This window comes from Rhodamnia argentea, chromosome 3 (genome assembly GCF_020921035.1).
Source record: "Rhodamnia argentea isolate NSW1041297 chromosome 3, ASM2092103v1, whole genome shotgun sequence".
In the NCBI taxonomy this organism is placed as follows: domain Eukaryota; kingdom Viridiplantae; phylum Streptophyta; class Magnoliopsida; order Myrtales; family Myrtaceae; genus Rhodamnia; species Rhodamnia argentea.
This window is the reverse complement of record NC_063152.1, coordinates 35,085,357-35,098,060: the sequence shown is the minus strand read 5'-3', so window position 1 is coordinate 35,098,060 and position 12,704 is coordinate 35,085,357. Positions and strand designations below refer to the sequence as shown.

At 43.9% G+C, this 12,704-nt stretch overlaps 1 protein-coding gene across 1 annotated transcript; it reads right to left on the bottom strand.

Annotated features, from left to right (window-relative positions):
• Positions 1-1,028: 1,028 nt before the first annotated feature.
• On the bottom strand, positions 1,029-4,205 carry LOC115730818 (disease resistance protein RPM1-like). The gene has a single exon (XM_030661437.2). The coding sequence runs from the start codon at positions 4,088-4,090 to the stop codon at positions 1,256-1,258; it is 2,835 nt and encodes a 944-aa protein (XP_030517297.2). The 5' UTR covers positions 4,091-4,205; the 3' UTR covers positions 1,029-1,255.
• Between the last annotated feature and the right edge of the window lie 8,499 nt (positions 4,206-12,704).

Sequence of the window (12,704 nt, the reverse complement as noted above, 5' to 3'; positions counted from 1 at the left end):
TTATTGTATTGTGGTCCTCACATCTGATGTGCATATCTTTTTGTCTTTCTTGTGCAGCAACACACAGGTCGGTGGGTGGGTTTGCCTCAGGATATTGCAGAATTGGTGCCTGTCCTCTGTCTATGTTCTAGGACAAGGAGTCTGAGGCCCATAGAGACCTTTGACGCCACTTGGGTGAAGCAGTGCCTTTACAGCACCGTCTCCTTCGGATGTCCGAAACCGAGGTTATAATCCTCAGATGAGCCAGTGTTGAGGGAAGGATGTTAAAAAAACTTGAGACTTGGCTAACTTCCAAGTAGTTTGGAGGGCTTTGCATGCCCAGATACATGACCCTAATCAGGGAAGCAGATACTGTTCTTCCTGCATAACGCCGGGTGTAATGTGAAGAGGAGTTGGAAATTGCATTGCAGTATGACTAAGGCAACCTATGCCTGTCAATGATGTGCCATGAGCTTCGGCCATTCCTCCTATCCGGTTAACTCCGAGAATTCAACTTCCTGGGGTACACAGCAGATGATCAATTAATGGTATGATATAGCAAGATGAAGTCATTGACAGGCATCTGTTGCAAGGAGACTGACACAGGGTTGCTCGTTTACAGCCTCAATTGTCAAAATACTGGGAGGATTGTTTACCAACTAAATACATATGGGGATGATGGAAGGAAAGCAGTGGAAAATATTCAGTTTAGGCTGGTGTTAGAACGCTATTACTTCCGATGTATCCTCCATTAGTGAGATTGTGTTTTGACACTGATATGCGACAAACAAGCACAAGAATTTGTGCCAGGGTTTTAATCTGTATATCAATGTGGCGATGAATATAAGTATTTTGAGCCTTTCTCATTAACAGCAGTTTCAGATCTTCCTGCTGCACAAGGCTTTCGAATGCGTTATCTGTTCTTTCCCCTCTGAGCAATCTGTTGTGTTGGAAAAATGTACTTCAATTCAGTTTTATATCATAGGTTGCTCATCTTTCATTGGCCTAGTTGCAAGCCTCATGTTATCGTACATTGATGAGCATCCACAACACCCAAGGAGAAGCGCATTTCACGAGGAGAATACAGAGAAATAGGTGCTTTATTCATGTCATTTACAGGCATAGAAAATTACCTTGCCTTAGTATTTACATTGTTTTTACATATGCCTGTTATCGTCGACATTTGCTACACATACAGTCATACTCGCCCTCATATGTACATTGCAAACATTTTGTGCACATATAATACTCAGATCACGGAAAAAGAATCAATCCATTACTTCCAGCATGGAGGGAACTGACTGCTCCTCATGCTAGTGCCTTGGTGAGGAGAGGCGTCGCCCTCGGACGATCTCTCTATCGATTGGACGTCCCAGCCTCCATCTCTCCAATATCCATAGTAAACTTCTGGAATGTGTGCGACCTTCTGATAATCCATGTCGTGCTCGTCTTGCACAAACTTCTTGACCAACTCATCAGGCATGTCGAAGAACTCAAGTACTTTGAGCTTGGTCAGATACTCGATGCCTGATGGCAGCTTCTCCAGTAGCTTGCAGCGCTGAATGATCAACTTTTCCAGGCAGGGCATTGCTCCTTCCTCCACTTCCACTGATCTCAGTTCATCGAAATTGTCGAGACCCAGAATTCTCAACTTCCTAAAACCTTTGGCTTTGAAGCATAAGGTCTTTCCTTCATAGACCTGGAGCAGCTCAAGATGCACGAGATTGGGCAGACTTTGGAGTGATACGAGGGGGTCATCCTTCAGCCGACTCCATCGTAAATGCAACTTGACAAGACTATGGAGAGTGGCTAACCAGTTTGGTAGCATCTTGAGACGCCCTTTCAAGTAGATCCTCTGCAGTAGTTGAGGCGGAGAGGTAAGATGTTGCAGATCCAATATTTCGTTGTCCTCAATTGAAGCCACAGATATTGCACGGAGGTTGGTTAATTTCGTGATCGATGAGCACAAAGCCCTTCCGTCCTCTTTCCTCAACTTCAGGATGCTCAACCTGCTCAACTGCGTCAGTTTCCCGAGCTCTCTCATTATAATGTGGCTCCTCTCATCATCCGCCTCTATGTGGCACAACTTTTGAAGGGATTGCAGAGCCCCAATCTCCGTGAGTGCCTTGAAGCCATACTTGTAGCACAAATAGGATATGTTCTCGTACCGATACACCAAGAGATGCTTGAGCTTTTGCAGCTTCAATATTTCGACAGGCAGTCGCGTTACATTAGTGTGCTTAAGATCTAGAGTCTCTAAGTTCTGAAGCTTCCCTATCGAAGCAGGAATTGTTTTAACGTCAGTGTGCCTGAAGCTTAAATATGTTAGGTAGTACCAGTCAACAACTTGGACTGGGAACCTTGGCAAAGGTGTGGCTTGCAAGTCTAAGACATTGAGCAGTTTGATGTCACTACCTAGGACAATGTCAATGGAAGCCCTGTCTACCCCGAACATGTATAGAGAGCGCAGATGAGAAAGTGACCTGTTTTGCTGTGCAGCTTGCAGGCTGTTGTGCAATGAAAGGCGGCGAACTTTATCTGGCCACATGTCGGTTGGCTCTTTGGCAATCGTTGCGAAGCTTTGATCTTGCGATTTTGAAGTTATTATTTCCCTCTGGAAATCATGGATGCGGCAAAATGTGAACCTTCCGTCAGTTGTCGTTTCAGCCACTTGGATCAGGCTTCTGTTCAGGAGTTCTCTGAAGTAGTCCTCTGCAACTTCTTCAAGCGTCTTGCCTTCTTTTCTCTCGACAAACCCTTCCGCTACCCAAAGCCGGATGAGTCTTCTGCGTTCGATCAGATAACCCTCCGGAAATACACTCAAGTGCAAGAAACAGGACTTGAGATAGTACGGCAAATCACCGAAACTGAGGGAAAGCACCCTCTTCAAGTTCTTGAGCCTATCATTGCCATCGATCTCAGCGCGAAGGCTGCGCCGTACCACATCCCACTCGTCAATCCTCCGCTTGTCTTTCGCGGCCAGAACACCACTGATGGCCACGATGGCGAGCGGTAATCCTTCACACTTCCTCAAAATGAACTTACATATCTCCTCCAGGTGGGAAGGGCACGAATTCCCCTGAAACGTCTTCCGACAGAAAAGCTTCCATGACTGCTCCGGATCGAGTGGCTCCATATTTTTTACCAGCCCGTTGAACTCCTTGCAGGAGGTGGATGCCAGATCGGCATTCCGGGTTGTGATGATGACTCGGCTTCCGTGACTGTTGTTGGGGAAGGCGTGCTTGACCGCATCCCATTCGTTTATGTGCCAGGCGTCATCAAGGACGATCAGGTACCTCCTCCTCTGAAGCAGGTCCTTGATGATCATCTTCAGCCAATGGCTATTCATAGTGTTGGCTCCTGGAGGGACCGGTTTCCTGATCACCCTCATGATCTGATTAAGCATGTCTTTGAGGAGCTCTTCGGACTTCGCGGCCCGAGAGAGAGTGATCCAAGCATACACCGTGAAATGTTTCTTCACGGCAGGGTCATCATAGACTTGCTTCACCAGAGTGGTTTTGCCCAACCCTCCCATTCCCACGACGGAGATGACCTCCCGCCTGAGAGCATGGTCGAGTAACCGCACGACCAGCTCGTTCTTCGGCTGTTCAATGCCCACTAGGTCAGTTCTATCTAGGAGAAGGGAATTGCCCCGGTGGTCCTGCCAGGAGTTATAGGCGCCGAGCTCTTGTTGAGCCCTGCTGAATTTGTGGTGCAGCCTCTTGTGCCCTTCACATATGACCTTTACTCTGTAGTGGATGCGCTTTATCTCAGATGTGACACGATATCGGGCCTTCAGGTTCCTGATGCAGCAGGACATCCTGCTGATAAGGCCAGTGAACCCGACTCCGTGGTCGTGTCTCAGGATCAGCGAGAACTCATCAAGCGCGTCCTCCATTTCGTAGGCTGTATTTCTCAACTGCTTCACCCACACTTTGACTTCGTCGTCGCTTTCCTCAAGGGAATCGGCGACCCTGAGGAAGGCCCGGACACGCTCCAACTCTCCTCTCACCGAGAGGGCTTCTTCTTGACCGCCTGTCAGGTGCCAGACCTCGTTCTCGACGAATTGTGCAAGCTTTATGAGTAGGTGATTCACTTGGCTCTCTGCCATACCTCTAGTCCGGTGAGTGGTGGTGAGAGTTATTGGTTTATGTATTGCCAAGAGGCTTTAGACTGTGGTTGCAAAAGCTGAGGCTTTTCAGTCTCTGAACTGTAAAACTGTTGAACGTGAGTCAATGTTATATTTATAGCTGCCTTGTGTGGGATCCATGTCTTCTTAGCACATTGCACAAGTTTTGGTTTATTTTAGTTATATCCCTTTTGCTTTTTGGCATATTCCTGTTGAACATGTTCGCCTTTAACAGCAAGCTATTCAATTTTCTTGTTGCCTGTGGAAAAGTTTGCAAGTATGTTCAGTATTTTTTATTTTTTTTTTTGCAGTTTCATCTTACGTGAATAAGCTAACTAAAATTTCTTAATTGTCAGCAGAAATAACTTGTGTAATGCGGTTGAGCATACTAAACATAAATGGAACAATCGCGGGAACTTTCGGAGAAACTTTCGTGGTTTATTTTATCCGAGTAGATTCTTACCTGAAACCAGGAACAGCTAATTTGGATGTGCTTGTCGTGAGTTCATAATCATGTCGTTTTCTCCGTGTAGTTTATCGCAATATATTTCAGCTACCAATTCCTGCTTGATCACCATTATGTTGACATAAACTTCTCTTGAAAAACTTGCATTGCAAGGTATTAGAGTTGATTTTGACCAAGATCGATGGAGGAAAATCTCAACCTATGCAGATTGTCATGATGGTCAAGAGTTCATCAGAACCAAGACTTCAACACCTGAGGACAGGAAAATCCATCTGTGCCTGAACAATCAAGTGAAATTCGCGGATTTATCATTGAGCATCACAGAAGCCGAATTTATTTTTTGACCAGGTTTACCTGAAGGAAATTCAAACGACATTTCATAGCTAGGAAGTGGAAGAATGTAATCAACTGCGGTGAGGCGATCAACAAGCAAATGAGCACAGATTATTCGCAAACTTCGCTGTATACTGCTCTGATTCTTCCATGGCATTACCCTACCGAATACGCAAAGGTCAAGATTGCATACGAATAAGTTGATTATATAAATTGTATCCGCAAAGTTGTAGCGATTTGTACGTCTTGTTCTTCCACAGGTGAAGGAGAAGGGACCAACTTTGCGAGGAAAAGCTACACCTATCGAATTGAAAAATGGACTCTCATTGCGGATGAAGCCATTAACCAAACAAAGTGAAGAGTCACATTAAAGTCGCTAAGGACAGATAGCATTAAACAATTGAATAACATTGACTAAATCTTCATAAAACGCGGAATTATGGCGCCTTTTCGATAAGATTGGAGCGGTCGTCGCTGTCTATTATGTGGAGTTGATTAGGATTCCATGAAGAGGAGAAGCTGGCTTTGTCACGCCACTATTCCAAGTCAAGACAGGAACTCCATCCTGAAAAGTCTTGAAAAACATGCAATCGATTTGACAGCCCACTTGTCATATCCATATTGTTAGGTCACTGTCTCTTATTTTGGTTAAAGTATGTCGCTTTTCAATCGAATTATGGACCATACGATCAGCTTTCTATCGATGATATTGTGCTGCTATTCTTATGCCTGATCAAGACAATGGAAGGATTGCAGAGGAATGAATTAAGATCCGACCATCATCGAATCGAAATTATCACATCCACAGATTCTACATACACAAGAGGGAATGGGAGGGACCAAAGATGCATAGGTTGTTGTATCAACTTCTGCAATTTGTTAAACTATGGTTAAACAGTGTCAAATTATTCATGTCCTACAGAAACTATGCGTTTTCGTTTGAGCTATATTTCACGTGTTTTCAAATTTGGCCTCATAAACCAAATTTAGTCAGGGATGTAACACCGGTTAGGACATAGGACTGATCGAACCGGGTTGTCTAATCCTCTGCTAAAGTTCGAGATTACAGCAATATATCGTTCGACTTTGCTATAACGAATCCCGTTTTACCTCGGCATCGGGGAAAATGGAGGTTCCGGTGCTGAATCAAAGACTTCCTGAAAGTTTGTGTGTTTCACCGACCAAAAGCGAGTGAGCATTTGGTCCTAATGTCACACCCCAATTCCTACGAGAATAGGGTAATGACACGGCCATCCTTTCACTCAAAGGATGCAGCCTCAAAATGTAACCTGTTTAACCTGATATATATTTACACACATACGTTCAGATATATATAAAAATGTCATTCGGTTATAGTAATAGAGCCTTCTATGAACCAACAAAAAGATACGCGTAACCAACAAAGATTTTAGAAGCTCATTAGCTATACATACAACTTATACAAAAAATCCCCTATCAAAAATCCCCACCGCTAACGAAGCGCTCTCCTACTTGTGCAACACTGAAGAACCTGAAAAACAAGTAAGATGAAAGGAGTAAGCTAACATGGCTCAATGAGTAATACATTTCTTCTAAGCGGATCGAACAATCACTATGCACCTTTATAAAAAAAAAAAAAATACTTCCAGCAAATCCTTTTACATATAAGGTTAACAACACTAATAACTTACAATCATAGATCAACAATCAATGGTCAATCCATTGAGTAATCCCAAACCAAGTATCAATGGTCTATCCACCGATTAATCTCAATCAAAGCAAAAGATAATGATCCACTCCATCGACTACTAGAATGCTCTATATCGGACTATGGTCATGTTTAGCGCTGTGACAAAGGCGGCCAAGTTTACCCCTCTTGGCTAGGTCTACCACCTATATCAGCCGGTGGTGCGGCCCGGAAGGACGTCCTGGTAGTATGCATACCTCTCCCACACAAAGGGTTTTTAACATAGCGATATGAGCATGGCACATAAAGCACAATATCCAATAATCCAATCAAAATCAGAATCATCTCATAATAACTCAGACAAACTCCACAATAGCATTTATCGACAAAATGCATTTCATAAACCATATGTATATATAGCTTTCAAATATTCCCTTCGCAAAACATTTATTCAAGGCATTTCGAACCATTTTCTTTCCAAAACTACTACAAACAATACCTTTCAAAGCTTTGTCAGTCAACGACAAAATGTAGTAAAGGTTCGATCCAGTTATGCAAGAAATATGCTCTTTTCTTATTTCATAACATATATAGTATTCTTTTTTTTTTCTTTTTCAGTCTCAAAACATGAGTTTACAAACTCAAAGAAGAAAAGTACTACTCACCTAATAAAGCCAAAATCCAACTACGTTGGTCACTCGAACCGACTCATTCGAATCCCTATCATATGACTTAGCTAAACTACACTTATTATCGACAAAACAACGACTACGCGTCAACGGAAACATATCCCTAACAGAAAATCAATGCTGTCTGCTACAGTCAGCTCGCGCACCAAAACCGTTAAGGCCATAACTTCCTCCATCGAACTCCGTTTCAAGCCATCTTACTGTCCACGCGAAGCTTATTCAACGTACTACAAAAGTCTCAACATAGCCAACCTCAGCCGATAACTGGAAACTAACGAAATCAGGCCTCGAAGTTTACTGTTCGCGCTGTTCTGTAGCGCATCAGAATTTGAAAATCTTGTTCCGGGCAAACCGTAGTGTCAAATTAAGATCTGTCGAATCCTATGGGTCCATAACATCCTAAAGTTTCTTTTTCAAGCAAAAACGCAGCCAATCGCCCATGAGATCATACACAGCAGCTCAGTTTCCCCAAAAATCCGAATTTTGCCCTAAATCCGAAAAATCACTTCAATAGGAGGGAAGAGAGTTGCGAGCCCTTACCTAGAGCTGCAACATGTAGTGGAATGAATTCGGCGAGACGTTCGTGGCGGGTGGCGTGCGCACGTGACTTCTTTTCTTTTTTTTTCCCTTTCTCCTCTCTCCTTTCCCTTTCTCTTCTTTTCTTCCTTTCCTTTTTCTATTCTGCTCGTGCAGCTTAAAAGGGGCGGCTGACTGCCCTCTTTTACCTTTTCTTCTTCTCTCTTTTTTTTTTTAAATGGTGGGTCCACCACCTTGGTTGACCTGGTCAAAAAGGGCCAAATGTTACACCTAAAGCGAGCACTTGTGAGACTTTCAAACATGGTGAATACGTTCTTGCTCGTTCAAAGAAGCCAAACATCAGTCTGTCGCCATTGAATGGATAAGTGCCGACCTTTGACCCTTAACTTGATCTTCGATGGCCCCATTTGGGGACTTTGGCCTTGTAACGAGCACCAAAAGTTGTGGATAACTACTGTTTAAGAAACAGAAGCTAATTTCGTCGAAGTTTCATAGACGCTCTAGAGGAGATAGAGCTCGCTCGTTACTCCAGGAGATTCAGGGGATTTCGTTATAAACATACCTGCGAACAGGACGTCAACCAATCTATACGCAGAATCTTTGTTCATGACCGACCGCTAGGAAAGAAAGTGACATGTATTAGTTCGAGTTTTGCTGATATTTGGTAGTTAAGTTAGTTAACTCGTGTGCCACAACCTATTCGAAGGCCATGTGCCAGAAAATTGACGAGGGGTGTCGGGAGCAATAATTTCTCGAGCTAATCCATCGTCAGGGAGGCGGGAGCAATCATTTCTCAACCTTGTCGGGATCCACTTGGACCTCCACATGTACTCAAGGAGTTCTGCTCTAATACCATATGTAACGGCTCAATTCAACTCATTTGGATATGTCGGCACAAAAAAATCTTAAGTCCAGAATTTTCCGACTTGATATGGAGTCTGTTCGCTAATTGACCGAAAAAAACTACATTATTCATTTTAACGTTAGATAGACCAACTTTAAAGGAAGTGATTGATGGGACGGTGCTAATTCACGATAAGCAGCATAGATTTGAAAATGTAACAAATTCCCTACCTGATTTTTGACTTCTGCTGGTTTCATTAGTTCCAAATTGAGTAGGTTAGATAACCACGAATGTTTATGTTCACTATTTTGAAAGCAAAAAAGTTTCTCAGATGCATTCACATGATCAAAATCTTTACATTTGTGACCCTCAATTTGTGTTCTGAATTTTTCCAAGTACCAATAGGATCTAATTGGATACAATTATAAGTAAATTAGTTGATTTTTTTTTTTTTGGGTCAGGAACTGATGCTTTTATTACTGATCATGACGGGTAAGATCTACAAGGCAAAAAAGCCTCCGAAGAAAGCAAGACCCTAAGTACAAAAGGGGGAGAGGAGGCCCAGTCACTAGGCAAGTGGTGCCGTCCGTGGGCTTGACAAATCCAATGGGCTATTCGGTTTGCATCTCTAGAGCGGTGATGAAACACAACTGGGAGTCCAACTTGGTTTAGGACACGAAGACATTCCGGAAGGATTGGAGTCGTCTTCCACGAAGTTAGAGACGGCCGCTGCTCCGATTGAGGATTTCGCCGATCCATCGGAAGAGAATCCATGAAGGTAAGGTCGCCTACTACATTGGCACAATCAGATTCAATAACAAGAGGTAGCGAGGTAGGCTGGTGTTCGGTGCAAGATTGTTGACGATTTGCCCAGAATAGTGCCCCTTCCTTGCAGGCCAAAGCTTCAACTTGCTCCGAATCGATAGCGGGGACATCCTTGACAAAGCCATCAATGCGGGTTCCTTGTTCGTCGCGGAGAATACCGGCGACCACTCCCGACGTCGCACCTAAGAGGAAGGAGGCATCGACATTCAATTTATGTGTCCCGGTCGAAGGAGGCCGCCATTGCTCAGGTAGATTTTCTGCTTGTAGTTGTCTGTGTGGTTGCCATCCGGAATAGCTAGTATCATTAGCGAGTGCAATGTAAACCGCATGTTACGGATCCAGAGATTGGTGGCAAAAGATGGCTGCATTTCTAGCTTTCCAAATCTGCCACAGAAGATGGGCGATAACGGATACTGAAGCCTGGTTTGATGGTGGTTTCTGCAGCAAGGATATTAGCCACTCTTCAATTCTCGTTATACTCTGAGGATTAATCGGCATATTGATTAGCGGATGTGACCAAACTCGTGTTGTCCAAGGACACAACAATAGCAAGTGTTCTACGGTTTCGGGTGCTTGGTGACATAGGTTGCGGCTGGGATCGGGTATGATATCTCTTCGAAATAAATTTGCTGCTGTCGATATTGCATTGTGACACACACGCCATAGGAAGTGTCGAATCTTAGGAGGTACAGGTAGTTTCCATATTTGTCTCCATAGCCAATGGTGGGGTTGGTAAGAAGTAGATGGGTGCACTGTAGGCTTAGTAGGGACGGACGTCCGGAGCGTTCGATAAGCAGTTTTAACAGAATGCTGACCTGAAGTAGAAGGAGCCCATAGCAACCTATCTTGGGAGTTAAGGTCGGTAAGTGGTATTGTCACTATCTCTTCAACCTTTTGCAATGGAAAGAATTTGCGAAGGAGATGTTCATCCCATTGAAATGATGAGGTAATAAAACCAGCAAGTAGCCGAGGTTACGAAGATTCTGGTTCACCACCTATAGGTCCAGTTGGTAACCAATTATCATAGCTAACACGGATTCGATTTTCATTCCCGACTTGCCCGCGTACAAAAGGGGTGATAGAGTTGCGGCCAATTAACAGACTTTGCCATCCCCAAGATGGCCTCGCTCCCTTTGTGGCTTCCCAAAATGAACTATGTGGGAAGTAGAGGCCTTTCATTAAGGCAGCCCAAAGGCTAACCGAATCAGAGTGAAGCCTCCATGCGGTTTTACCAAGCATCGCGTGGTTAAAAGAAATAAGATCGCGAAAACCAAGTCCGCCATCATGCTTACTAGTTTTAAGAAGCTCCCAACTGCGCCAATGCAAACCGAACACGCATCTTTATTGGCCCACCAAAATGCTGCAATCCTCTTTTCAATAGCACGACAAACAGAGAGAGGCACCTTAAAAACTGTCATGGCATACCGAGGTATAGCCCGGACTACTGCCTTAATTAAGACTTCTTTCCCCGCAAACGAAAATAGTTTTTCTTTCCAACCCGCTAATTTATTGTGGACTCGTGCCACAATCCAGGAAAATAATTCCTTTTTTGTCTGACCCCGGTCGGAAGGAAGACCTAAGTACTTCCCCGTGTGAGCTAGCTCCGAAACCCGCATCTCAATAGCCGGAGCACTCCTCGGCCGTTCAGGGCATCCACGGCTAAAATACATCCCAGACTTATTTAGATTTATGGCCTGTCTCGAGGCATAGCAATACTGGTTTAGAATCTGATTTAAGTTCTGGCATTCTGATATCTTGGCGTCAAGAAAGAAAATAGAATCATCCGCAAACGGAAGATGTGATAGAGTTGGACAATGACGATTCGGTTTAATGCCCGTAAAACGCCCTTCTTGGATTGCTGCAGCTAGCATATATGATAAAACATTTGATACTAGAATGAATAGATAGGGCGATAACGGATCACCTTGCCTCAAGCCCCTCGAGGGATAGAATTCCGTAAGGGGGCGCCATTTAAGAGGATGCTAAAGGAAACAGATTGAACACAAGCCATGATCCAAGATACCCATTTGGCCGCAAATCCCATTCGAAATAAACAGGCTTCCAAGAAATCCCATTCAATCCGATCATAGGCCTTCTGCATGTCAAGTTTCAAAATAGCTTGAAATCGCTGCTTTCTCTGTCTAACTCGAAGTTGGTGGAGAATTTCCTGGACGATTAGGATGCTGTCCCGAATTTGTCTTCCCGCAACAAAGGCACTCTGTTCCGGGCGTATAAGAGTTGGTAGTAGAGGTTTGAGTCGATTGGCTAGGACCTTCGAGCAAATCTTGTATGAAAAGTTGCATAAGCTGATCGGACGATCTTGGTCTAAACTCTCCGGATGAGGCACTTTCGGTATAAGAGCAATATGTGTGTGATTGAGGGAACGAGGAAGCATACCAGTGAGGAAAAATCGATTGACCATGTCGAGAATATCTTGCTGTATGGTATCCCAATGATGATGGTAAAACAAACCGCTTAGCCCATCGTGTCCCGGTGCCTTAGATCGTCCTAATTGAAATACTGCCAGCCGAACCTCATCTAAAGTCGCGGCTTGAGTTAAAGCAGCATTCATACCTGCAGTAACTACAACAGGGCAGTGGGTAAGGATTGGCTCAAATTGCCAGTTACCTTGGGTGCAATATAGGTCACCAAAGTAGGTTAGGATATGATTTTGTAATCGTGAATGTCCTCGGATCCAAGCTCCTTGTGTTGTCTTGAGCATTCAAGCTCAAAGCTTTTGACCCAAAAAGGCGCCAAGATTTCTTTGAATGGTAAGGTCTTCTTTAATATGTAATTGTGGCCCTGAACTTGTGCATTAATGTCACGAACCGACTCTCGAATATGCGGCATCCCTACCAAAACGTCTCCGGTCATAAAAGATAATGCCCCAGGTACGTTATTGACCGTCCATACTATAGCGCACATGCGGAAACGCGAATTCTCCCAAATCAAGAAAACGGTAGGGATAGAAATAAAGTCAACAACATCAGTCATATATTAGAACAACTGTCAATACGGTACTAAAAGCAGATGATCATTAACCCTATAGAGCTATAGTCACATATATAACCCCATTCTTCGGGGCGGCTCTCTAAGACCAACAAAAAGGTATAAGGGTCGGGTAGGGTTAAATTCTCATCTACTCCCAAAATCCACATCGTTATCTATCCAAAAGCTTACGAACCCTTGAAGTCATGGTGAAGGGTCGCTGCATCACTGGGGACTCGAAATGGTTA